This window comes from Myzus persicae, unplaced genomic scaffold (assembly GCF_001856785.1).
Source record: "Myzus persicae strain clone G006 unplaced genomic scaffold, MPER_G0061.0, whole genome shotgun sequence".
NCBI lineage: Eukaryota > Metazoa > Arthropoda > Insecta > Hemiptera > Aphididae > Myzus > Myzus persicae.
The window spans coordinates 999,565-1,025,477 of record NW_019101886.1 but is presented as its reverse complement, the minus strand read 5'-3'; the positions used below and the strand labels follow the sequence as shown (position 1 = coordinate 1,025,477).

The 25,913-nt window shown below is 26.4% G+C and overlaps 1 protein-coding gene across 1 annotated transcript in view; it reads left to right on the top strand.

Moving 5' to 3' along the window:
* The first annotated feature begins 1,299 nt into the window (after positions 1 to 1,299).
* The window catches only part of LOC111030670 (lachesin-like), an 89,634-nt gene continuing 65,020 nt past the window's right edge, over positions 1,300 to 25,913 (top strand). Inside the window, exons 1-2 of the mRNA XM_022310301.1 lie at positions 1,300 to 1,409; positions 23,576 to 23,679. Coding sequence (XP_022165993.1) covers positions 23,640 to 23,679 — 40 coding nt within the window. The 5' untranslated portion in view covers positions 1,300 to 1,409; positions 23,576 to 23,639. The remainder of the gene's footprint in view (positions 1,410 to 23,575; positions 23,680 to 25,913) is intronic.

The window sequence follows — 25,913 nt, the reverse complement described above, 5'->3', positions numbered from 1 at the left end:
TGTGAGGGCGTGTGGTAATTACAACAGAATATTTAATTAATTGGTTTTAATTTGTGTGCTTTTTATTTTCTGATACGAATTAATGTAGAATGGTTTTGGTAGTGAATAAACTTGGGCGATTTATATGATAAGAGGGAAAACTTTGACTAGTACACCCAAAAGTCCAATTTTTGTTTATTAAGGGAGAAATCTTGGAATTTGAAGAGGAAGTTGGTTGTTTTTAAAGCACAAATGGTTTCATTTGAAAGTTGTACGTGATATTTTAAAAATTAGTAGGTTCTTATAATTTTGTTTAGCTGAAAATTACATAAAAAATACAGAAATGTTCTCTGGTCGCTCTAAAAAAACATCACACAAATTTATACAGATTTAATTTGAAATTAATTCATATAGTTGACTGTGGTTTTTTGCACAAGAATAAATTTATTTACGATTTTATTTTAGCATTTACAGTTTATTAATTTTTAGGTTTTACATTTTTATGTGTGTCATAACAATGATAAAATATTACTTTCTACGTTAATTGACACAATGATTTAGTCTTTAATGCGATAAGATGTTTAGATTTTTTACGTGTTAAAGTGGTCTCTTTCGATATCTCCGTTTTTTTATTTAAAACAAAAAATAAATATATTTCACAGGTTAATCGCATCCCACGATTTTGGATGCTAGTAACAGTAGTGACCTACGACCCATCTGATAATTATTAATTGTATTATGTTATTAAGACCATGTTATTGCGAAATAGTAATTTAATTTGTTCGACGTCCAAGTTACGCTTGATGAATATTTTTTATTTTAAATAATTATTACAACGAACGTTGTTGTATAGCAGTAAACATTTCGTTGATGTAACAGCGTAGGTACATAATCGTATCGTACATGTTTACGACTAGTAGAATATTGATACGACAAGAGTGCTTGTTTCAAAAACACACTATGGTATGCAAATTTATTTAAAAATCTTTGTACGAGTTATAATTGCATATATTTTATCGTATGTAGAACGTTCTAATTGGTATTCACCACCATAGAATTATATACGGTTCATATCTGTAAACAAAATCCGAAAAATGTTGGCGTATATTGAACAACACTAAAAATAATCAATGAGCAAATAAGTTTTTCCTATAATTTTCGGCTCTTCTCAATTCACAACCTCAGTGCGACCGTCTCTCGTACCTACTGTCGAGGAAGGGGTTGATCTGCACGAGGGCGTGTTTACGCGTAGGCGGCGCTCGCGCCTGCCGCCGTCGTCACATGGCCACCGCGGCACGTTGCACATAACCACCCGCAGTGACGCCCGGCCGTCGCAATAGTGTGCTAGTCGGCAATGCGCTCCGCTGACCGAATCTTTAACACGTCACGTGGTCCAAGTCGCGCGGATATGACATCGTGGACATTTCGAGGTATGGTGCCCGTTTGAATAGTATATTATTATATTTTTTTAATGCGTGCAAATCGATAAAATGATGATCTGTCGTTGTGGATGAAATACCATAATAATATAGACGGAAATATCTTATAATATTGTACACACTGGTAAATGACGCTGAACTTAAGTAATAATGATTATGATATTAGGTAGGTACATAATAAATTGTATAAAAAAAATCAATTTGGCGGCTTATATCGTCCTCGTACCATGAGTGTACAGCACCGATAACAGTGGGACGACAGGTGTAGCGTCACTGAATTTTTTTCACGATCTCCGATTATAATAATAGTTAGAGGTCATGGTATTTATTTTTACAATATTGTGTGTACATTCCATCAAGCTTTAAGTATAACGAGTATTTTCAAACGTAAAATATGAAAATGGTTTTTTGTGTCTTGTAAAATTATAGGTTATATTTTTTTGAATGTTGATGTTTGCATACGAAATTGATTTCAATCATCACGTCATCAAGGTGTGTTCAGATTTAGGTGGTAAACATTTAAGAATATAAATACTGCGCCATCAATATATTTTAAGGTTATAAATATTTAATAATGTTTGAGGTATAAGAAATTAGGAGATTACGTAATATAGTACGATAGTAGGATACCAAATGTCATTTTTTAAATATGCCAATTAAATTAGATACCTATAAAACAATAAAACATATAGAATCTCAATAATTTATCCGCGAATGATAAAATGTAGAAGTTTTTATTGTATTTTATTTCAACCCTGAAAAATTATAAATGATTTTATTATAGCTATAGTGATTGGAGGTGTAATAAAAATTACAAACCATTATAAATTAATTATTATCAAAAAAATCAAAACAGATTATTTTATTCGGCTTATAGATTGGGAAACTATTATTTGACTATCATTATTTAAAGGATATTAATTGCTCATTGCCAAGATACATATACAAGTATAAGTAAACCTTACAAGAAATTATTATATTATGTATATTCAAATTATCGTATTTTATGTTCTGTAGGTAATGGAAAATATTAAAATGAGCTTTGGTTAAATAATAAGTTCTAACAAAAATTCCACATTATTTAAACTATTTACTCTTAAGTGACGTTATAGAAATACCTAATATTATACGAAACATTGTCAATATTTTTATGCCACAACTGTCAATTTTGTATATTACACATGTTTTTTTTAAAATTTAAGTTAATTACGGAATTTCCAAGCTCCATTGATAAATGCTTACAGGTGGTTTCTTTGTATAGTGTTTCTTATATAATAAATAAAATACAATTAAAATATTTTAATAGCAACACGAACAAGGTGTTAAGTGTTAAGTTTTTTTAGATTAACAACCAAATATTAATTTTTTAAATGTATTAACATATTATAATATGTATATCGTATATGTATATTAATGACAAACGTTGATATAATATTATATATCCAACAAATAAAATTACTTTATTGTAGATTTTATATTTGAAAAAAAATGTCGTATTCATTTGCAAATGCTAAAAAAATATACTTTCAAATAGTTTTAATAGGTACATGTTTCATTCAATAATTTATTATTATGTACCAATGTATATCTAAATTCCATCTAGGTAATATTTACAGTAAAACACCCCAGTTAAAATAGAAAAAAAAGCTGTTAAGGATTTATTTGAGATTCTGACTGTTTGTTTACTTCAGTAACAAACTTTGATTTTCAGAGCAGTAACAGAAATCTGAAAAGTTTCATTTGCAGTATCTTTTTTGAATGATAACTAGATACAGTTCGTACCTAATTTAGACTTGTGTTTTTGAAAATAGATTTACAGTTTGTTTTTTTTTAAGTAATAAATATTTTCAAGATTGTTTATGGAATAATTATTTCTATAAATTTATGTTCTTAAATATTCGTTTGATGTAATATTTTTTAGATTTGAGCACTATCGCATATATTTTGAATATTATAATTTTTTTTTTTTATTGAACTTAAGCCCGGTGACTAAGGCCATTAGCTGTTGTAGGGATTATGAGCTGTGGTAGGGGTAAGGTTGGTACGGTGGGTTGTTTTTTTACTATTGTTATGGTTGTTACGGTAGGTAGCAAACATGTGTATGTGTGACAAGGTTTATAACTACTATGAACCCGGGTGGTCACCCATCCGGGAGCTAGTAGCTGTGGCCGTTACTTACTCCCAGTCCATTCCACAACTTGTAGCAACCAACGCGCCACGCCAAGCCACTATTATAATTTATTTATGATGGTGTATATGTATTTTAATTAGGGACTTACTTAATATATATTTTTTACATTTAAATACAGCTTATAATATGTAAATAATGCCTAACGTAATTTGTTGAACCATTTTGTGTTTTGGATTATATTTGCATTTTGTTTGTTTTGAATATGAATAGCTTCACTTAAAAAACTGGATAAATTGTTAGTAGGTACTAGAAATGTAAATGAACGAAGGTATTTTTATTTTAGTAAACCTCTAATCAGTTTAATAGACATAATTCTATAAGGATTTTGTGAAGATATTTTGGTTTTACAATTTAAGTTTTGTCAACACACTTTATTGTAATAAAAACAATTGAATGATGAAAATTAATTACACTCTGGCTTAGTATTTGGAAGATTTTTTATTTCAATTTGAATCATAAGAGATTCTAATAGTATGTCTCTCTTAGTAGACGATAATCGATATTATTATATTTGTTGAGATTTTTTAAATTTAATGTTCGAACCTGTAAATCGGACAGACAATCATTCAACTGGGACAAATAACAATTATAATTTGTTATGCGGGTAGGAGACCCCATCTGGTCTAACGGCTATAAGCGATTTTTCTTACCGAATTATTCTCGTCGTTTTCTGAGCGTCCGAAGAAAACGATGTTGAAATGTCATCATTCTTCCGATGTTGCGGTGTCAACGGACAAACTCAATTTAATCCGTCCACACCGTCTTTGTAGTAATTCTCAGCCTTGAGTTAAACTTGTGTTTCCCTGCGTGTCTTTTGTGTGTCCGTGTTTTTCACGTCACCATTGGAAACCACAAAAATGTGTAAACTAATAATAACAATAAAAGACGAAAAAAAAACATACCCACTTAGGCTTCTCATCATTGACGTTGGTAACGCGTCTTTTTTTATTTTCTTTCTCCTCTTGCCTTTTGTCATTTGGGGCAATGAGTTTGACAATAGGACGGCTTATCTCGCTGGTGAAAATATTACACGGCACCGGTGATAAGAAGGCTGAGAGTGTATACAATGTCGGTGGTATAACGAGATAAATTCTTGGTTTACGGCTCTTTTGTACCTTAAACAGACTCAAAAGCACTGGGGTGGAAAAAATATTAACACATTTTGGTTGAACGGTTAAATTTTGAAAATAACACTTTAATCACACAGTGATGCAAATGTAGTATTTTTTTTTTTTTTAATGAGCTTGAGTGTACATTTGGAAATATATAAAACAAGAAAAAACTAAAGATTTGACATCTATAAATAAACGATCATGCTTCTTTATTATATTATAAAAATATCAAATCGTTAGTATGTGTATTCATATTATAAGAGGTCGTATCATTTCATTAGCTTTCTACATTTCTTGGTCCTATAATTTAATTCACACATTATTTATTATTTTATTTATTACATATGCAATAAATGAATCTGAATGGACCTAATTATTGGTCACTCAAAATGTCACTAAACAGCATATTTTTCAAAATAATACTTAACCACCTACTATACGATTTGCATATTCAGCAATCAGTACTATTGTGTAGTACTATTATAGTTGTAGGTATCTATTTCATACGTGTTAAATTCAGGATAGTATGTACACAATTACCACAGTAGTGGTTGGCTCACGGTTTGATTAATTATTTTTATTTTTATTCGTAGTAAAATACTGTTCTATATTCTGTACCTACCTACCTAGCTTAAAATGAAATGTGTGTGAGTGTCATTTGTATTTCTGAGAATACGCTGATTTCATCTGAATATATTTTATGTACATAATATGTCATATTATTTTATGTATATATTTATTATTTCCACGATTGCGGCCATTGATCATATTCTACCGTTTACTGAATGTTAAAGGCAGACCATTGTGATTCATATTTATTATTATGTAGTATTTTCAATGCACATAATAATAAGAAAAAAAAGACACATGCGTATTATGTTCAACGGTTCTCTATAATATGCTTATAATCTTAGTAAACGAAATACGAATATAAATTCTATGCTTATTGATATTACTAGATGTTATAAAGACGATTCTCAATAGCTCGAATTTTAATGGTCGGAAAGGGGAAAGTGGTACGGAAAATTTAAGTCTTGTGTTTTTTGAGTTACATAAATTATTCACATACACGTGGCACTTTTAGAGACAAGAAAACATTTTTAATTATTAAGGTATTAGGTTAGTTTGAGTTATTAGAGGGACTCGAAGGTACTTTCTTAATAAAAAAAACAACTACAGTATAATTATTTTAATAAATGTATACCATTCTACCAATATTAAATCAAGACATTTTAACACGGTTTGCAATTTTATATTATTACACTGTGTTTGACTAACAACAAATTATTTTTATCTTTGTATTAAATAATTATTTGGAATAGTTGGATAGTATTTATGTCCGAGCCTTCAAACTGTTAATAGATTTATAAAAATTAATTATTTTAAATATTTTAAACATTTAAACGTTGTTAGAAGTTTATCAAGTGCAATGTATATAATAATATTTGTTAGTTTTTTATTTGGTATTTATTGATTTCGTAATGCACTATACAGAAGATATTAAAAAGACAAAGATATATTTTTATCAATTTTTTATTTATTTAATACTTTAATTTAAGATATTTGTGCCATTTTATAAAAAGATATAACTAATTTTGGTATATTTTTATTTTAAAAAATCGAAGAAAAAGTTTTATTTAAAAAGTGTGGTATAAAAAATTAGATTTTCATCATGCAGCCTGGACTAATTTAATTTTCACCAAGGTTTTTCACTAGATTTTATTATTTTTATAGTACCTAGTACAATATTAAACTTTTAAGTGCGAGTAAATATTATTAAAATCAATCGTTTAAGTTGTTATTCATTTTTCAAAGCATACTTTGATAAGATACACGTATTTTGTATGTACGGTTTCCATTGAAAGATTGATAGAGCCACTTTATTCATCAATTAAGTTAATACTTTTTATTATTATTTATACCTTCTTTTATTATTATGTCGATATTTATTTGACATGTTTCTCATTTGTGATAAAGAATTGTACATTTTATGTCGATTAACTGATAGTACAGCTCTGAATAAGATATGTTTATGTTATATTCGATAGGAAAATCCCTACTATGTAATACCACCGGTAACACTATGTTACGAGACGTTGGGGACTATGAAAAAATGTACATAATATTTTTCGGAGCTTTTGTTGAGAATGTGTTCGTCAACGACACCTTTCGAGAGAAAACGTATAATTTTGGGTATCAGGTGGTTCGGTACTTTGTAATTCATTATACTAAGACTTATAGTTTAATTTACAATATTTTAACGAATATGAGCTACTGTATACTGTAGTGATTTGTAAATCATTTTTCATAAGAATTCAATTATGCACGCCTATAAAAAGAATAAGGAAGATAACTGGTTTTTTTTAACTAGTTAAATTAATTAAAAATTGAAAAATATAAGTTAAGTTTAAAGTTAAAATTCTCAAGTCAAATATAATAAAAGTAGTTTCGGTTAGTTGAATACCAGTAACATTTTTTTTCTGAATATTTACAATTAATGCCAAAGCATAATAAACAAATTTGACAAAAATTTATACACAAAAACAACAATTTTATTTAAAAAATACATTTTAGAGTAATCAACAGAAAAATATTCAAGAGTTTTTGAAAGCAACCCACTTTCAGAAGTCGTCAATTATTTGGTTCATTTTTTTAAGAAATTAAAGCACTAAGGTCTCTTTAAATGTCAAAATGGGTTATCCGGTAATGTTATTGTTAAGAGATTTCAAACTAATGTGCTTGTGTGAGATTGTAATTTTGTATGGAAATTTATATGAAGTTGTATTTGCATACGTATTTTGACCACTATTTAAATACAGAAGTAGTGCATTCAACATTTCGACAATCTACAGTTTAGTATTTACGATGAGTACATAATTTAAAACTATAATTAATAATACTTCGGTTCATTTTATTACAATTTTTTTTTCTGTAACGAACATTTTTAATACCGTACATACTTAAAAAACAAAATACATTTCAAATCCATATTACGGCTTTATTAAGAAAAATTAACTTAATGTTATAATAAAGCCTATTATAATTGATTAAAACTGTATATCACGAACAAAAAATAAACACTTTAATTTATAACTTTTTTCTTTTTCAAAAAAATAACTCATTATTTAACGTAGTTAAAAGTTACTTTACTCTAACTTCATGACTTATTAATGCCCAGCTTTGCAAAAAAGTAGTATATTCTATGTGGTTTATCACTATAAATGTGTATCATGTACATTTATATATTGTGAAATGAGTGTAAGCCCACACCATCTTACACCTCCAATGTAAACATTTATCAACTATAACTTGAAATAGGTAGACTATTGGTTTTATAATGTACTATACGTCTTATGACTTTAATAATTATAGATATAGTGATACAAATAATATGAATCATTATGTAGATTTTCTGATAAAAGTGTATTTTCATCATTGTCTGTGTATACTTAAATAGTTACTTTAATATTATAATGACTAGTTCATATTTAATAAAATTATATTAGCTTATAGTTTATATCATAATTATTTTGAATACAATTTCAGATTTTTCAGTAAAATATTAACCAATGATTGGTTAATTTTATGTCATATTCATTCATTTGTTATTTGATTTGTATTCCTTGGACAATAATTGTACTCGAGCACAATAATATCTGAGAAGATAAACATTACTATATGACAATGAGTAAGTTCTTGTTTGAAAGATTCAGTGGATTGAATGAAAATAGATATTAAGAATAAAAGTTTTGATTTGTGAACATAATACCGGAGTGTACAAAAAACTTTGTATTTCTTGACAGATTTGTGATGAATAAACTAAAAACAATGAAAAATGTTGGCCTTTGTATGCATATTGGGTTTGGTAACTTTAAGGTAACATTTAATACAAAATAATAATACATAACAAGACTAGCAAGTCATAATATTATATTCTCAATCTTATACAAATGATTTATAAACAATTATCAGATATTTTAGTAGGTACCTACTATAAAAAAAAACTTATCAACGATTCTATGCTTAAACAATCATTTTAATATGTGATTATTTTGGTTAGTTTTAGTTAAAATAATGGTGAAAAATGCTAATAGGTAACAATTTTTAGAATGTTCTAAATTTTATCAATATTATAATGTAAATTGTTGTCTACTATTATTGAAAAAAAAAAATATATTATTTGATATACCTATGCATGCCTATCTCTATACTGATAATTTGCATATATTTGTGTTTTCATTAACTAATTTGCTTAATGCATAGCTTTAAATTATAATTACGTTATATCGTATACACCATATATTTTAATACATATTATGCATTATTAATTTATTAAATTGGTGCAACAGTATAATTATTTAATAGATTTATTCTGTTTTTAATGAACGATAATATTATATGTTCATAAAATCCATTGATATTTATTGATAAAGTTATCATACAATTATAACTTATAAGTAATACGTAATTTATTTTTGTTACCTGAGCCTTAAAGCCAATTAATGTTATTAAATATAAGTCTATACTTACGACGTTGTGTCACTTTTAGATTTTATTCTTTGAATTGAGCTAATAATTGACGGTAAAAAAAAAAATACTATTATAATATTTGTATTAGATGATTTTGTTTTGAAGTAACGAGTGGTTGTCTGGTATTTTTCGATACGTTTGGTAATTGGTTGACTTTAGATATAGCCTATACGGAGAAGATGTAATGGAAACAAGTCAATTTTTATCATTTCGAGATGGTAATGGCAAACGAAAATCCCTTAACCTGTCTTGTTAAGTTTTTTTTTCTGCTATAGAATAATCAATTGTACACTATACTTGTTGAAATAATAATACCATTGCCTAATGATATTTTCATTTCACCTTTTTACCATTGCTAAAAATCATCTGAAATTCAGTTTTTTTCTTAATAATTTTAAAATTTTGTTTTGTTAACAATTTTTTTTTTTAATACCTCTTCAACTATGCAAGTGACATTTTGTTATTTTTTCAAACAGCCACATTCACAATAATTCTCATTTTTCCAATGAAATTATCACTTTATAAGATATAACCAAAACTATGGAGTGATCCATTAAATATAATTATGTGTATTTATGATAATCGTTCATTAAATAGGCATCTTAAATTATTTTGTTTTTTTTTTAAAGATAATAATTTAGATTTAAAGTGTTTTTTTTGTAGATTTTTTGAAAATAATATTTTTGAATTAATATTTGAATGTCATAATATTTTAAAATATTGCCATTAATGTAAATTTAATTATATTTGGAATAATAATAATTACAATCAAAACGTTAAATAATTGAAATGTCAACACGTCTTACATTATTATAATATTGTGCTAACTTATTTTGTGACCAAACTCGTATTATACTTTGTACCTACTACCAATCTATATAGTTTTATAAGTTAGAAGTAGCTATATGATTTCCACTGTTTAAATCTCAAAATGAACTTAACGGACATTTTGTCAAACTAAGTCTTTAGCTTGGTCAAGATTATCGTTTACCTCAAAAGGGGATTTACTGTGGATCATGGCTAAACTATATTATGAACTCTGTTGTAGAATAATAACAAACTTCAAAACACGACTAAGAAGGTAGCACAGTTTCATAAAAAGTTTTCTACAGATAATCGACATGATGCGTGAGGTATTTTGTTTTAAAGTTGCAAAGTTGTTTTTTTAATATATACATCTTTAGTAATTTCCTAATTTGCCTTAAACCAAAGATGGGTTTTATATTTCAAAAATTGTATCATTAAAGAGGGTGACTATGTTTTATGGTCTGTCTTATCAGCCTAGTGGTCAGATAATTATTAGGCGTTGGCTGTGAAAATGGAAACACGAGTAAGATTACAGACCTGAACATAGGTTCTAAATATATGTAAGATAATTACAGGATGAAATCGTACTCTCCTTTATTGAGATAAATCTTTTTTTATAATACAGTTTCTCAACTGATTTTCAAAAAGTAAAATAGAATATCCTGAAATTTGTTTTAGATGAGTATAAAATATTTCGTTTTAGTATTAAATAAGAATCAATAGGTAACTGTAGTAAGTCCTGTTATATTAATCTTTTAGGTAATTATAGAATGATTCAATTTATATTTGAATTACGTTTTCAGTACTTTGAGTTTCAACATACCTATTTATGGTTTCGATTTTATTATTTATTAATAATTTTTCATAAATATTTTCATTAGTTTTATTTTAATTTCTGGGTTCATAATAAAATTAAAAATGTATACATTTTCCTAATTTAAGTGACCGTAAATAGTAATGATGCGATGCCTGTCAAACGTTTTTAAAGTGTACTTGGACATTTATTGATTGTTAAAACATCGACAGTTTACCGGTATCTATACTTGCATATTTATATTAAATTACAAAATAGCGTGTAAAAACTGCATTTAAAATACCTATAGATATTTTTAATTTTATATTTCTTCTAATAGGATGTATCTCCTAAGATTCTATAGTAAAAGATTAAAAAAAACGAATATAGATGGTATCCAATAATAGTTATTTGTAACAAATGAAATTTGTTGCTAATTGATGTTATTTAATATTTAAATAATATAGTTTAAAATAATATTATATCGTGCTTTGCGACTTAATTAAATTAAATTTTTTGAGTACACCAAAAACTATAATAATCCCCTGATTATTATCTGTATTAGGTAACAATAATATTTATAGTTAACAAATATTATTATTTTTATTGGTTCTAAACTTTTAAGGACAGTAATGCAGCTTGTTATTAGCTAGATATTTACGTTTTATTTTTTAATTTTAACCTATCCATACAATTTTTGTTATTTTTTAGACAATTTTATTTTATATTTCACTATTTTTTTTTAATGATTTTAATATCGGTCGATATGTAGGTTTCTTCTTCCATGTTCGGTATTATAGACATAAACTATTATTGCAGTTGGGTATTAAAATTTAGTATCTACAGTTACTTACTACTTACCAGTGGCTTGGCGGGGCTCGTGTCTGGCTGTTTTCACAAATGTCCCTAGACTCCCAGCATCGTCTGGTGCCACCAATTCTCGGATGGGTAACCCTGGGTTCTTAGTGGCAAAATCTTTGACACACATACAAGTGTTCCAAATCAACTGTACTAACCTGTACCCTCCTCTATAGTTAAAAACCTACTAAAAACCACCCAATGACCTATGTGGTCGCTGGTTAATTAATAATGAAAAAAAAATACCTATTCACTGCACCACTGAGATATCGTCATTGCATTTTTAAATACGTGTTTAATAGGTATACCCGGTTTGTAATTTTATTTCATTATCGTTTTTACGTTCTGTAAATGACACGGCTTTCCGCACAGAGTCACTTTGATCTCACTTTAATTTGTATCCGTCATTCATTGTTCCAGCGATATTTTCCTATACATACGTATAGTCTATTTACATCCGGAATCGTTAAAAAAATATTATATTATATGTTGGAACATAATTTATACGGGTGCTATAAATATTGAAAATAAGAATACTAGTATAATAATATTTGTATTTATTTGCTTTCTAAGCTTTTTGAGTAATTTTAAGAATTGAAGAAGTTACGGCTAAATCCAAAAAAATGAACGAAAATCGTGTTTATTTTATGAACATAAGTAATTATTTACCTAATACTTTGGTTTTCACATTTATTATAAAATATCTGACATAATAATATTATACTTGTATGTAAGATTTAATTTAAAATAACTTGGTGTTTTGACTCGTTTGAAGTAGATTCCACAGTGACAATATCATCGGCGTGTTTTCTATAAAATATAAATATTGGTTCATCTGCACTTAATAATAAATATAAATATACATATTTACATATGATTATCAAGTTACGAAATAGCTTACATTATGAGGAGTACAATATGTTTTTTATTTCGAGTGCAAATGAAGTGAGTCTTATTTAAATTTAATTGTAGCCTAACTTAACTTTCCAACAAGGTTTATTTATAAAGTGTTATAAACATTATATTACGTAATTTCGAGTACCTATATTAATTCCATATTTTCATTGTATTTTTCGTCAATCCAATCAAAGTATAAATTAAATATATTTTGCATTACAGTTATACCAGAGCTCAGACTTATATTTTTTGTCTTAAGGTATCATCAAATGATAACATATTATATTATTAAAGAAATCATAAAGAAAGTTTTAGTTAGTATGAACAATTCAAAACATTATTTATTCAGATATTGACAATAAAACAAATATCGTATTCAGCTACTAAGTATTAGTTCCCTCCCAAAAAACAAAATAATAATCTATTCAACTTTGGATTTAATAGAGATAATATGTAGATCAGTTCAAATCAATCAATGTAAATCATAATGTCTAATTATATTTAAAATCTTATAATTAAAACAAGAAATGACAATGCATTATTATAATAATTAATAAAGGTATGACTTTTGTTTTTTTTTATCTAAAATAAAAAAAAAATTAGAATTTTTGCAAACGATATGCAACAGTGTTGCTAAACTTGGTGATTCGATATACGGGAATGTCCAGTATAGCACTGTATCAAATATACAAGCTCTGGATGGATAAAGAAATCATTTATGAATTTAAAAAATTAAAACGATATGGTAATTACTAAATAACTTACTCGATATGACGTGTCTGTAATACTCAGTTACCTGGATATTTTTATTTTTTAGTGCTTGTAAATTTCTTAATGTGATAACTTAACTATTAAAACTGTTTTATATTTTCATAAAATAAATTAAAAATAATATTGTTTTTTTTAATTGTTTAAATTCGTTAGGTTACGATGATGTCATACAATTATAGAAGTATTAATTAATTTAGAAAAATACATTTTTGATTTCTTTTTTTGTTTGTATGAAAAACGGTATGTTTAAAAATGAAATGAAAATTTATTAGATATAATATCCTATATATCATGTTAGTATAATGTTTCTTATAATATATTTAGTTTAAATACACTTTTGAAATAAGAAGTTACTTATATTTTTGGTTTTGGATTAATTTCAGTATTTTACATTTTTAATGTAAAATAATATCATTCGTTCCTAAAGTCTAAGCTTCCAAAGAGAAAAAAAATAAGTTACAAAATAAAAGGTTTTTGAATACTTAATACGTATTTACTTTTGACTAACATGATAGGTAGTCTCGTATTACTTATAAGATATTTTAATTTTTTATGACTTTTCTCAAATTATAGTACGTTTAATGTATAACATTACCTAAAAATAACAGTTATTGTAAATTATATAAAAAAAAAATAATCGAATATTGAAGAATTCAGTATTTGGGGCAATATTTTGTTTTGCTACAAGAGAGGCATGTCCAATTTGTCTAATTCTTGAATCTAAGTTCTACTTAAGGAGTGTGGTGATATAAACCATTTTTATTTTAATAATAACCCGCCCATTTTATTGTAAATTATTTAGTGGATACATTTTTTGAAATTTGTATGTTCCTAATTTACAGTTTTAAAGATTAATTAGTTTCTTAGTTATTAAAATGTTGATACTAAGGGTAGTGCCACTAAAAGGGTCTTACAAAAATATAAAATAGATGTAACATCAGATTTAGTGTTTATTATACTTGGACCATTTTTACAAATTATAAAATATGTTGGTACCTTAATATTAATAACTAAAACCGTCAAGACATTATAGAATCCATAATATTTCAAATCTATTATACTTATAGTTGTACACAAAGTTATTATATAACTAAAAAACCACTAGTTCAAATTTTGATTTGTATTCATAAATGTTTTCAGAAAAACAATCTGCTATGTAATTTACAGTAGAGAGGGGGGGGGGAGTATTATGATTTTAAAAACTCAAGTCGTATCGCCACAATACTCCTTACGTATAGTACCTTCAAACAATTTCAACAATTTGAAAATAGGGCCTTTATGTACAAACCTATATGTGTTTATAAATTCCAAAAATAAAATTTTGAATTAATATACTGCATTATTGGAGGGGAAAAAGGGAGGGGGGCATGTTTGGTAAATCACCCCTCTTAATATTATTCGAGATCAACTCGTATGATATTGTAGCGTATACCTAATTTATTATAACCTGGTGGGTGCGGCCGACGCGAAGAAATGCCCCCCGACGGCAGAGAATTTTCTTATTTTTATTGCCCCTGCGGACGAGCGTTTTCCCGAGTGTCCGTGTGGTTTTTACACACCACGGTTCTGCATTCCAGCGGCGTTTCCCCGTCCAATTACCGTTCGTAAATATATCATTCGGACATCGACTCCGGCTTGGTGAATAAATCCACCGACGACGATGCACATCCGACGTCGCGCGTGATGTGTGGCGGCAGCGTGTCTTTGGCGGGTGGGTCCGGGACGAGTCCCGCGGGTGTGAGCACTTGATATACGCCTCCAATTTGCGGGTCTCCCCGTGACGTGCGCGAAAGAATCGAACGGCACCGTCAATACCGAGAGGCGCAAAGGCCCCCGTCGCCCGTTGATATATTGTCGTTGAACAACGTTCAATTAACAAGTATGACTTCGTTTATATACCAGGTTTTATTATTTCGTGCCAAATAAAACACATAATATAGGTAGATATGCGCCCGACGTTGTGAATTGTCTGGATAAAAATATTGATCGTTCAATCTGGATAGACAATAATATGGAAAAGATAATACATAATAATACAATGTATCTGCTATTAATCTATCTACATAGGTATTTGAATAAAGAATTATATGAATACATTTAAATATTATATAATATATAATTATTTGAATAAGAGAGATTTTTTATTTATTTACTAGAGGTTTCTATTTATTAGATAAACAATTATTGTCTAGATAAGTTTTTGTGACAAGATTTCATATTTTATTTTTGTATTTGTTATTTTTTTGAATTTTTTTGAATTTTTTATTTATTAAGTTTTTGCCACTTATTTTATTTTATTTTCAAATCTGGATAGTAAAAGTCTGAAATTTCACAGTTTAAAATCCGTAAAAATCTGCACCACACATTATATTATAGCATGCTGACAAATTGTTCACGCGTCATTGAGACCCCGGTTACCATTCTGATTTGAATTCTTACTAGGTATTTTAAATTCCTCAACATCTCTCCCCTTGTTATGTAATATCACACTGGATAGACCCATCTGGTTAGGTTAGGGTAGGGTTAGATGTTTAGGTCTCAGATTTTTAGAGCCTAGATTTTAACATTCACGGTTTTTTAATCAGTTCCTCATTTAGTTCTTTTATTACATATATTTATTTCGCCTGTTTCCTCTACTCAGTTAATATCTAGATATTTTGTAGTATATAGTACCGTATTATGACAGTACATTGTTCATTATCAGATTATCTGTTGTGTAATCGTATTTAAAACACATGTCCATCAAGTTGACGCATATTTAAAACACACATATTTACGTGTGTGATTATTTACAATTAATGGTTATATAAAATAATATTATATTGATAATAAAAACGCTATTTTACAAATTCCAGTTTTAAAAGTTTTTGTTCATAGTAAAAATTGGTCATATTTTAATTTATTATCTAGATACTTATCGTAAGTGTTATCTATTATCTTATCTAGATAAAATTTCAATCAATTATTAATTGTTATTTTGTCTCGATATATTTTTTAGTTATCATTGTACAAAACTTAGAGCATACTTGCAGCCATATTGCGTCGGTTGAGATTTGCTCACCGCACTTTGTGCAGATTCAGCGACGCACGCAGGAGAACGTCGAGAAAATGCTATAATGTAATTCGTATATAATTATATTTATATAAAGGATATATTTTGTTAAATATAATTTGATGACGACCTCAATATGAGAACGATTCGAATAAAATTATCTTCCTTGACGACCACGAGACACTATAATATGACGTTGGTATATTATAAGAAAATTTGAGACCGCAGCCTACTTGTATGGGGCACAAGCGTGGGAATTCACAAAAAATCGATGTGCGATTAATTAAAAAATATTTGAATTCATAAATAATTGAATTAAAAGCAGAAAAATGTCATAAAAACTGTAGGTTGCAATCAAGTTTAATAAATCTATATAATTCATCATAGTGGTATATTGTTGGGTATAAATGACATAATATTCATAGAGGTTATCTTCGCTACAAATTTACATTTCTCTTTTTACCCTTTAAATAATCGTATTGGACGGATATCATCTCATTCAACGACTTCATAAAGACCTATGATAACTATTTTAAAGGAAAAACTTCATGACAATGGTGTTTGCCATCCTTTTTGCAAAAGGAAAAAGTTGCTTAACTTTGTTAAATGAAAAAACGATAACAACTTAATAATACAGTTGGATTGAGACTGGCGAGGAATATCACATAGCTTCAGTAGAATACTTTAAGCTCGCGAAAAACCCTGTCAAAGAAAAACTCTGTTCACATTTTTTAAACTTTTTGTGTGAACTATAAATGTATATATTTATTAATATATTTCTTTATTATTACTTATCATTAGTTTTGGCTGTGCTGTGTGCAATATTTATTACGTCCCGAGGTCTGAAAAAAAAATTAATCAGGGCGCGGCCAGAGTTTAATTTGGTTATAAAGATATAAGTTTTTGATTCCGAGTTTTTGCTTTCCCCGCCATGCTCACCTATTCCATTTTACCACTGGGTTTTTTTTTTTTTTTTTGTCAACCGAACTGAATTTTTTCGCAGCCATTGGATTCGTCTACGGGTTATTACGTAGCCACAGACACTGGGTGGTAATAAATAATATTTCACGGCCAAAACAAACGGGAAGGCCCCACAACACAATACCCTCTTCTACAATGATAATAATTTCGTCTCAGCCAAATAATTCATATTTATTTTAAAATAATAAATGGTATGAGCAACTTAAAAGTTTTCCACGTCTGCTTTTATCAAAGTAATATTCAAATTTTAAATGCCTATAGTATTACACCCTTAAGAAAACATGGTACCTAAGTAACCGTAGTGTCATTAATCAATTGATTTTAACTTTATTATAATTATAATTATTAATAGGTAGTATTATTATTTATAGCTTGTGGTGAACAGCTATTTAAGATGATTACATCTTAGAGAAATTTTTTTTTTTATCAAGTTTTTGTATTTACTAAATACATTTTTCTTAATGTAAGTAGATAATTATATAATAGCCAATAATTGGATATTTTTTATATTTCATACAACATACGTAGAGGAAAAAAATATTGAGTGAAAAAAATCTTGGATTTTGGGGTATTATTTATGACCACTTATGTAACAGTAACCCAACCTTATCTATAGAGTTATAATTATTCTTGTTTCATTCATTTGACAGTCAAATATAATTGAAAAATATTAGTTTATTTTTAATTATTCATTAATGCAATTAAATAATAATTGTATTTACATAGAATAATGCCTTTTTTTTCAAAAGACAATGTATTTCAAATTACCTAACCTAATTGTTTTACATCAGCCAATGCGTTATGTGTATTGATAATGGTTTTTTTTTTAATGTTGCTCTGATCTTAAATTCTAACCCAATGTATTGTTCATAATCAAATATCTATAATATTAGTAATAAATATTTAACCATTACATTATTAACACGAGAATAATTTTTAATTTTGTTGAGAAGAAGATAGTGACTGAGTGTTTACTTTTTGAAGATAGTGTTATAGAATTATAGGTTTCAGTTGTGTCAAAAATCAATGATGAAGTATTGAATCTGATATATCCTTCTGTTTTATAATATTATTAAATTTGGTGGGTTCTTAATAAAAACAGTTTCCCCTGATATTTTATAATGATAACATTTTACCTAGTAGTTATTATTATAATATAGTTATTAAAAATCGATTAAAATATAAAAATAATGTTTATAAATTTGTAAAACATTTTTTCCCGTCTCGATTAGGTAAATATTTTTTCAAAATATATAAGCCTATTACCTAACCTACTTATTATTAATAAATGATAATGGTTGTTAGTGAAATAAAAATTTAAGAAAAACATATTGTTCAATACAAGATTAATAATATTAAGTTGTTCTTATAGCAAATTGAAGATCTCAAAAATAAATATTACGGATGTTTTTTTCTTTATAGAGTATATTTTAATAGTGCAATTACTAAAATTGGATTTATTCAAAAAATATTGATTTTAGTTATTTTGCTGTGATTAATAAATCATTATTCGCAGGGAAAAAAATGTAGGTCTCTAATGATATAATTTTTGATAATTTATAAATTTTTATTAGAATAACACATCCTGAAACTTAAATTACTATACTTTATTATGCATAAATATATAACAAATAATGATCGACGTTAACGCGATATTTCGTAAAATCAAGTATGTATATCCTACTACATTTACTGACTACGGAATGGATGTTCCTTTGATGTTAAACATAGTTACAATTTTTCAATCGCCAGTCACGTATAATCGACATGCTTTCTTTTTTTATTCACCACAATCGTACGTTTTTAACATTTTTATAAAAAATCAGTACATTAGCGTAAACCAATATTATAACAATCGCGTCCTTGCAATACATTATTTTTCTTTTTTTAAAAAATTTAAGAAGAAAATAATATGTTAGAAATTAATAATTTAATATTAATTATCATCATCAATTATTAGATAATTTTGTTTACATTTTTAAGAGGATTGTTTTATTTATTTGAAGTATTTTGAATCATAGCTCTTTACTCTTGAAAAAAATGAGTAAACTTATTACTATAAACTCCGTCTTCGTAACATATGCAAATTAATAGTATGTGTATGTATTTAGAATTAAATATAAATAAACAATATTGAAAAGCATATTTTATTTAATAATATAATTATATTATAATTCATCATTATACGATGACCATGTACTTTTCACCCATATAATTATTGTCATAAGTAATGTTTTGTTTAGCTTTTGTAAATAATTCCTCTGGTGATGTTTTTTATGTCTTTTACCTTACCGGCTATTATGTATCCCTACATTATATAGGTATATATTTTTTATTGTGATTTGTACTCTGCGCATTTGACATTTTCCCTGTGTATCTTTTATTTCGCATTAGAATATTTGCTATAAGGGCATCTACCCTTTAACATTGAATTGAAATCGATTTAATACGTTTTTCAATTTTTATAGGAGTTCAGCAACGTGTTTTTACTCCTTCCTCTCTCCTTTTCCACTAAGAATTTCCTTACGCACATGCATCTTTGAAGACTACCGTATATGTAAAGTCGATTTTTTTCTTTCTTGAAATGTCACAATTACGGTATTCTGATCACGAATTTGAAATCGACGTAGCCACCAATACGTGTTTTCGATTTTCAGAAAAAAAGGTATTTTCTTTCGTTACTTGCATATAAAATATCAATAAAAAAAATTAGGTCTGTAAAATGGTATCCAAATGAAATAAAATTAGTCTAATCAATTCGAAACTGAAATATTTCAAACTCATTTAGGTTTAAATAGAACCCCTAAATAATGACGTTATTATATTATTGGAATTTAATAAAGTTGTGTTCTTTTGTATTTTTATATATATATATGTAAATATAACACATAGCTATAACTGTGGTCATTATAACTGATTGGTTGATAAAAGGAAAAAAGTTTAATTTCATTGAAATATCGATAGGTACTGAAGGAACCTATATTTATTTAAAGCATAAATAAAAGAAAACTCAGTATCATTGCATTGATAATAGAAAAACAAAAAAAAGTTATAAAACTAAAGGGTAAGTTATAGAATATCATATTAATATTTATTATTTAATATGTTATATTTTTCATACTGGGTAGAGTCTTGATGAAGTGACCATTTTTATTTGTCCAACCTATAATATCCTATAACAGTATCTATAGGATCTAACGGTAATTGTTTTACGTGTCAATTGTTGTTCTACTTTTTGAAGATTTTTTGTTAAATATTTTCATCATTTTTTAGTTGTATTTACACATTTTACTTCTTAACTCTTATCCACAGTATTTATTGGTAATATATTTTCATTTGTTTAGGTATTAACACCCTAATAGCAAAGTGCACAGTTTAAGTTTTAATTTTTATACTTCATACTGTAAATTATTATAAACTTAGTATCTATAATATGTTTCAAAAATTTAGCATAACTGAAAAATAAATCAATGTCAATCAACTAATGTCGATTAGAACAATTAAAACACGTTATATTGGACTTTTTAAGAAAAAATTTCATTTAACATTTTTATACCGACTCTTTCCAATAACAGATATTACATAAGGCCTATCTATTTAACAAGTTCAGTTAAAAAAGTGATTTTTATATAATTGTAAACGTAATTTGTAGAATCAATTAGTGGAACAAATCTCATTAGAATCAACTTACAATATTTTTGAGGATACATTATATTTTGTGTATGAGATTGTTTATTTTGTTCTTATTTAATGATCTGATATATAAATATATATTCCCCGATATAAATAATGCAGATTAAAAGGGTAGGAAATCGGATATTGTCAATTAATACATAAATGGTATGAAAAACGGACTTTTTGAAAAATAACTAGATAATTAAAATCAAATTAAGTATGTCGTTAAGATAATATAATATTATGTACAGGTCTCAGTGAACTTAAAAGTTTTGAAATTTCACTAATTAGTCCTAGTATCATTGCAAAATTCAACTTTAAACTTTTCTGAATTTGATTTTATTTCTTATGTCTTGACAATGTGTAATTTATGGTGTATAATCCTGCAGTTTATTTTTCATATAATTATAATTTATAGCACTTTTGAGTAAATACTTATGCATATGTTACTATTCATTTTTCACAAATAAGCTTGTCTTTAATTTTGAATTCAACTGCACAATTATAAACGAATAATTTATAACAGTATAAGGTATTTATTACAGGAAAAATAATAGAATGTTCCTAGTCATATATCTTAAAATAAAATAAAATAATATTTATTTTGAGAATTATGTTTCATTTGATTAACCATCGAATATTAAGTATATGTATATATTATATTATAAAATGAATAGTTAATATATATAATTATTATCAGCGTAACTATGGTGACTAGGAGAGGAGATTAGCCACTAAATATACGTTTATAGCCACACATATTAAATGCATTAATAAGCAGTAAATAACTATTATATTATAATTTTAACCCGTATTTCTTGGAAATAATTTTATAATACTAACCAAATTTACATATTTATCTCGTAGGATCTTGATGAATGGAATATTTTAATGTAACAGAACTAAGGTACTAGCTTATAATAATAATTTATTATTATATTAAAACATATCACCTGAACTTGTAGATACTTGCAAACATTAACTAACTTTTTTCTTCATTTGATTATTTAAAGATGTTTTTAAATACACCAATCCACTAGTTTACGAAGAATAAAATTAGAAAAGATGTTTATTGTGTAATAGTTATACTATCATGCAATTTAGCACCGATATCGGTACAAATAATAATGTAAAGACTAAAATTAGAATATTAAAAATAAAATGTCATAAATCATAAGCAGTGTTCTAAACTAAACAATTTAAAATTCTCTAAGTATGAAATTAACCTAAATTAAAATTAAATGACCAACATACATGCTTGAAAATATGTAATTAAATTTGTTTTAATTTGAAAAAAAACGTACAGGTAATTCATATTACACAAAATAATCTAGTTATTAACAATTTTAAATAAGCACAATATAAATTATTATGGATTAAGAATTAGTTAAAATCACATAAATATTAAAAGTTTTTAATTGTTATATGACAATTAATCATCTATCACCACCTACTCTCGTTTTTCCCTGTGCCTAAAATATAATAATTCCTCCAGAAGAAAATATATTTGTATAACTCATATGTATGTTGATTGATTCGATTTGTTATAGATTTTTTTTTTGACAATTTTGAAACCAGCAAAATAAAACTGTGGTTAGAAAATATAAAACGTTATTCAAACAAGACATTAACCAATAAAATAAATACATTTATAAAAATAACAAAATGGGGAAAATGTGAATATATGACGAAATATGCAAAGTAAAACTTTGGTATTTAATTTCACCATTTCGCAAAAACAATTTATTTCTTCCTTAGAATTGTCTTCCTAATTTAACTACAAAAAAATCATGCAAATACAAGAAATCCTGATTTTTAGTTATAATTTGTGTTGATAATTGTTATATTTTATTATCAATCAATCAATAGTATCTTATTCGAACATAAGTTTCTAGGTTATTTAAATGAATACATTTAAATAGCAAAATATTATTTAATAAGTATATAAATATAAAGAATATTGAATAGCTAAATGTATCGTAAATATTCATATGATAATATGCTCCAATGAATGGTACTCTGAAAGTTTAATTAAATAAAGTCATCATCTAAGTAATAAAATAATTAATATATCGTACAAATATGGTATGATATACATAATAGAATAAAACACGATATCACACAATTTTTAATTAATTTTTTTTATCCATTTCACATTCTTTTTAAAAACATTTTATCTCAAAGAAATACTGGATCTCCTCGAGAAAACTCGAGGCTAACATTGTTGCAGTAATGGCGAATCAATGACTTTTTAACTGAAAACCATTTCAATAACATTATAGTACACCTAACACTACACCATTATTTTTATAAATGAAAAAATAACATAGTCGTAGAATTAGTTACAATAATAGTGTAATTTATCAATTCAAATTTATATTTATTTAATTATTTCAACAAACAGACAAACAATAACATAATTATATTTGTTTTACAAGTTCTTTTCTAACTTTCTTTCAAAGATATTAATATATTATTTTCTTATTACAGGACGATTTACTCAATTTATATGAGCTAACAACAACTGTATTTGGAGGTCAAATTCAAAAAAAAAATGTTTTGGATCTCAGTTATTCTATTGTTTGCGTTTAACGGTAAGTTGTTATTTATAAATTATTGTACAGTATTTAATATTCATCCACATACACCATCAGAAGCAGAAATCGGAGAGGAGGACTAAGCCTTCCAAATGTCCATCAAGCAACCTCCAAAACTCCCACATTTTTTAAAAATATTAGCCCCTCCCCAATATTTTCAATAAACTTTCGCCTATGTATATAATAATATTATAGTTAAACCAAAATTTCTAATGTTATAAATTCTACATAATATGATAGTGGTAAAAAAGTATTTTATCTTGAAAATTAATCGATGAAATAAAGTTTATACATATTAGGTATATAGTGTAATAAACTACTAAGTGTCCATGGTATCATCAGAGGTGTTATAAGTGAAAAATGAGTTTATTTAATCCAGCCACAACAATTTTACTCAAAAGTCAATATTTTTATTTTAATACGTCAATCTAAAAAAATAAAATAATTATGTAATTTTTAGTATCAATATTTTATTTTTATGTGCGTATTTTGAATTAATTATCTACTGACGTAATACCATTATATACATCAAATAGCAGTGTAGCAATAAAAAAAATTCAAATTATTGACAAGAATACGTAAATCCCACTGTTGTTTTTGACTTAATAAATACAGGATTCTTATCAACAGATATTTATGAGTTTTTAGTTCGTTCAATAGGTACTTACTAGACTAATAGAATCTAGACTATTGAGACTTATTCTTTTGAACTATTGATCGTTTTTATATCAATTTTATTCAATAATCTTTAAAAAAGATACATATTCTTTTACTAAATATTAATATAGCTAAGTGGTATTTTGTATACGTCCAGATATTTTTAGTTTCTTGATTTTAAAATAATTTATAATTATTTATTAATATCCCAGATATAAATTAAAATATTCTATTATTTCAAAAGTTGTTTAATGTAATTCATTACATATTACGTTAATAAAAATTATTAGTTTTCATTTTAAGTATGATGTTTTATGAAGCAATATACATACATAGTGCGCATTATGTAATATTACATATTACATTACACACAAGTAAACTGACAAATGTTTGGTTATGTTTATTTTGCTCAAGTCAAAGCTTAGATGTTTAACTTTTGTCTTCTTTATAAAAGTTGTAACAATTTTCAAACAATATCATTAATTTAAATTAATGTCAAAATTGTTTTTGGGCATAGGTTGTCATTGTGATAAATTATTCAAAACGAAAACCATTAAAATAAGTTATGGACTTATACAAGACTCTAAGGTTTAATCTACAGTTTTTAAATATAATAATCTTAGTTCAAGTTCATTGAAATAATGAAATATTTAACGTAAGTGCAGCTATTTTCAAAAATATGATATACAAAAAACAACTAGTAATATTAAATCATTAAGCAGCTATTTATTAGACAAACATTTCTCGAACTTATGATGACAAAAAAACTATCGAACATGTTATAATAACAAAATATAGGTGAACCTTGATATTATTAAGACTGATTTTTAATGTTATGATTTAAAATTATTGTATTAATTTGAAATACTATTTTTTAGGTTAGTTATATTATGTTATTGATCATCAAACTCAATTTTTCAGAGCTATATTTAATCATTTTAGTTTTCGATGTAAACCCTACGGTTACATGGTTACGTGTTACAATCATAGTATATTATTTTTATATATTAAAGCAACACATTTTATGGAGTCATTTTGATTCGTTAGACTCCAATAGCAAACAGAAATAATGTGATGAAATAACATGTTTTAATGGTGCATGGGCCGACTTATATAATTTGTCGAGGGGGTAGTAAAATTCAGCCAAGCTTATGCGCGTTATGAAGATAATAAAATGTTCGACAATCGTTAAACCGCCGTAAAGTCGTTAAAGTTGTTTGAACGAGTGTTTTGGAGATAGTAAATCCTCTTTTAAAAATCATTTGATGAATTGTGACCGACTTAAGTTTGAATATTAACGTGACTTGTGAGTTAAAAACGCTCCAATAACAGCAATAAAATATGACTAATTTTCTGAGAAATTCTTTTGAAAATATTTCTTTGAGTATTCGATAAAATAAGATGAAGTATAATGATATCTCTTGTAAAACAAATGTTTTAAAGTTTCTGTATATGGCTTATGAACACCAATCTATAAACCACGGCCTTTGAAGTTAAGGTCAGATTTAATTATTCTGTATGTTTCTGCTACTTAATTTGGTTGATTAGAGAGAATAATTCTTTGAATAGTTTTA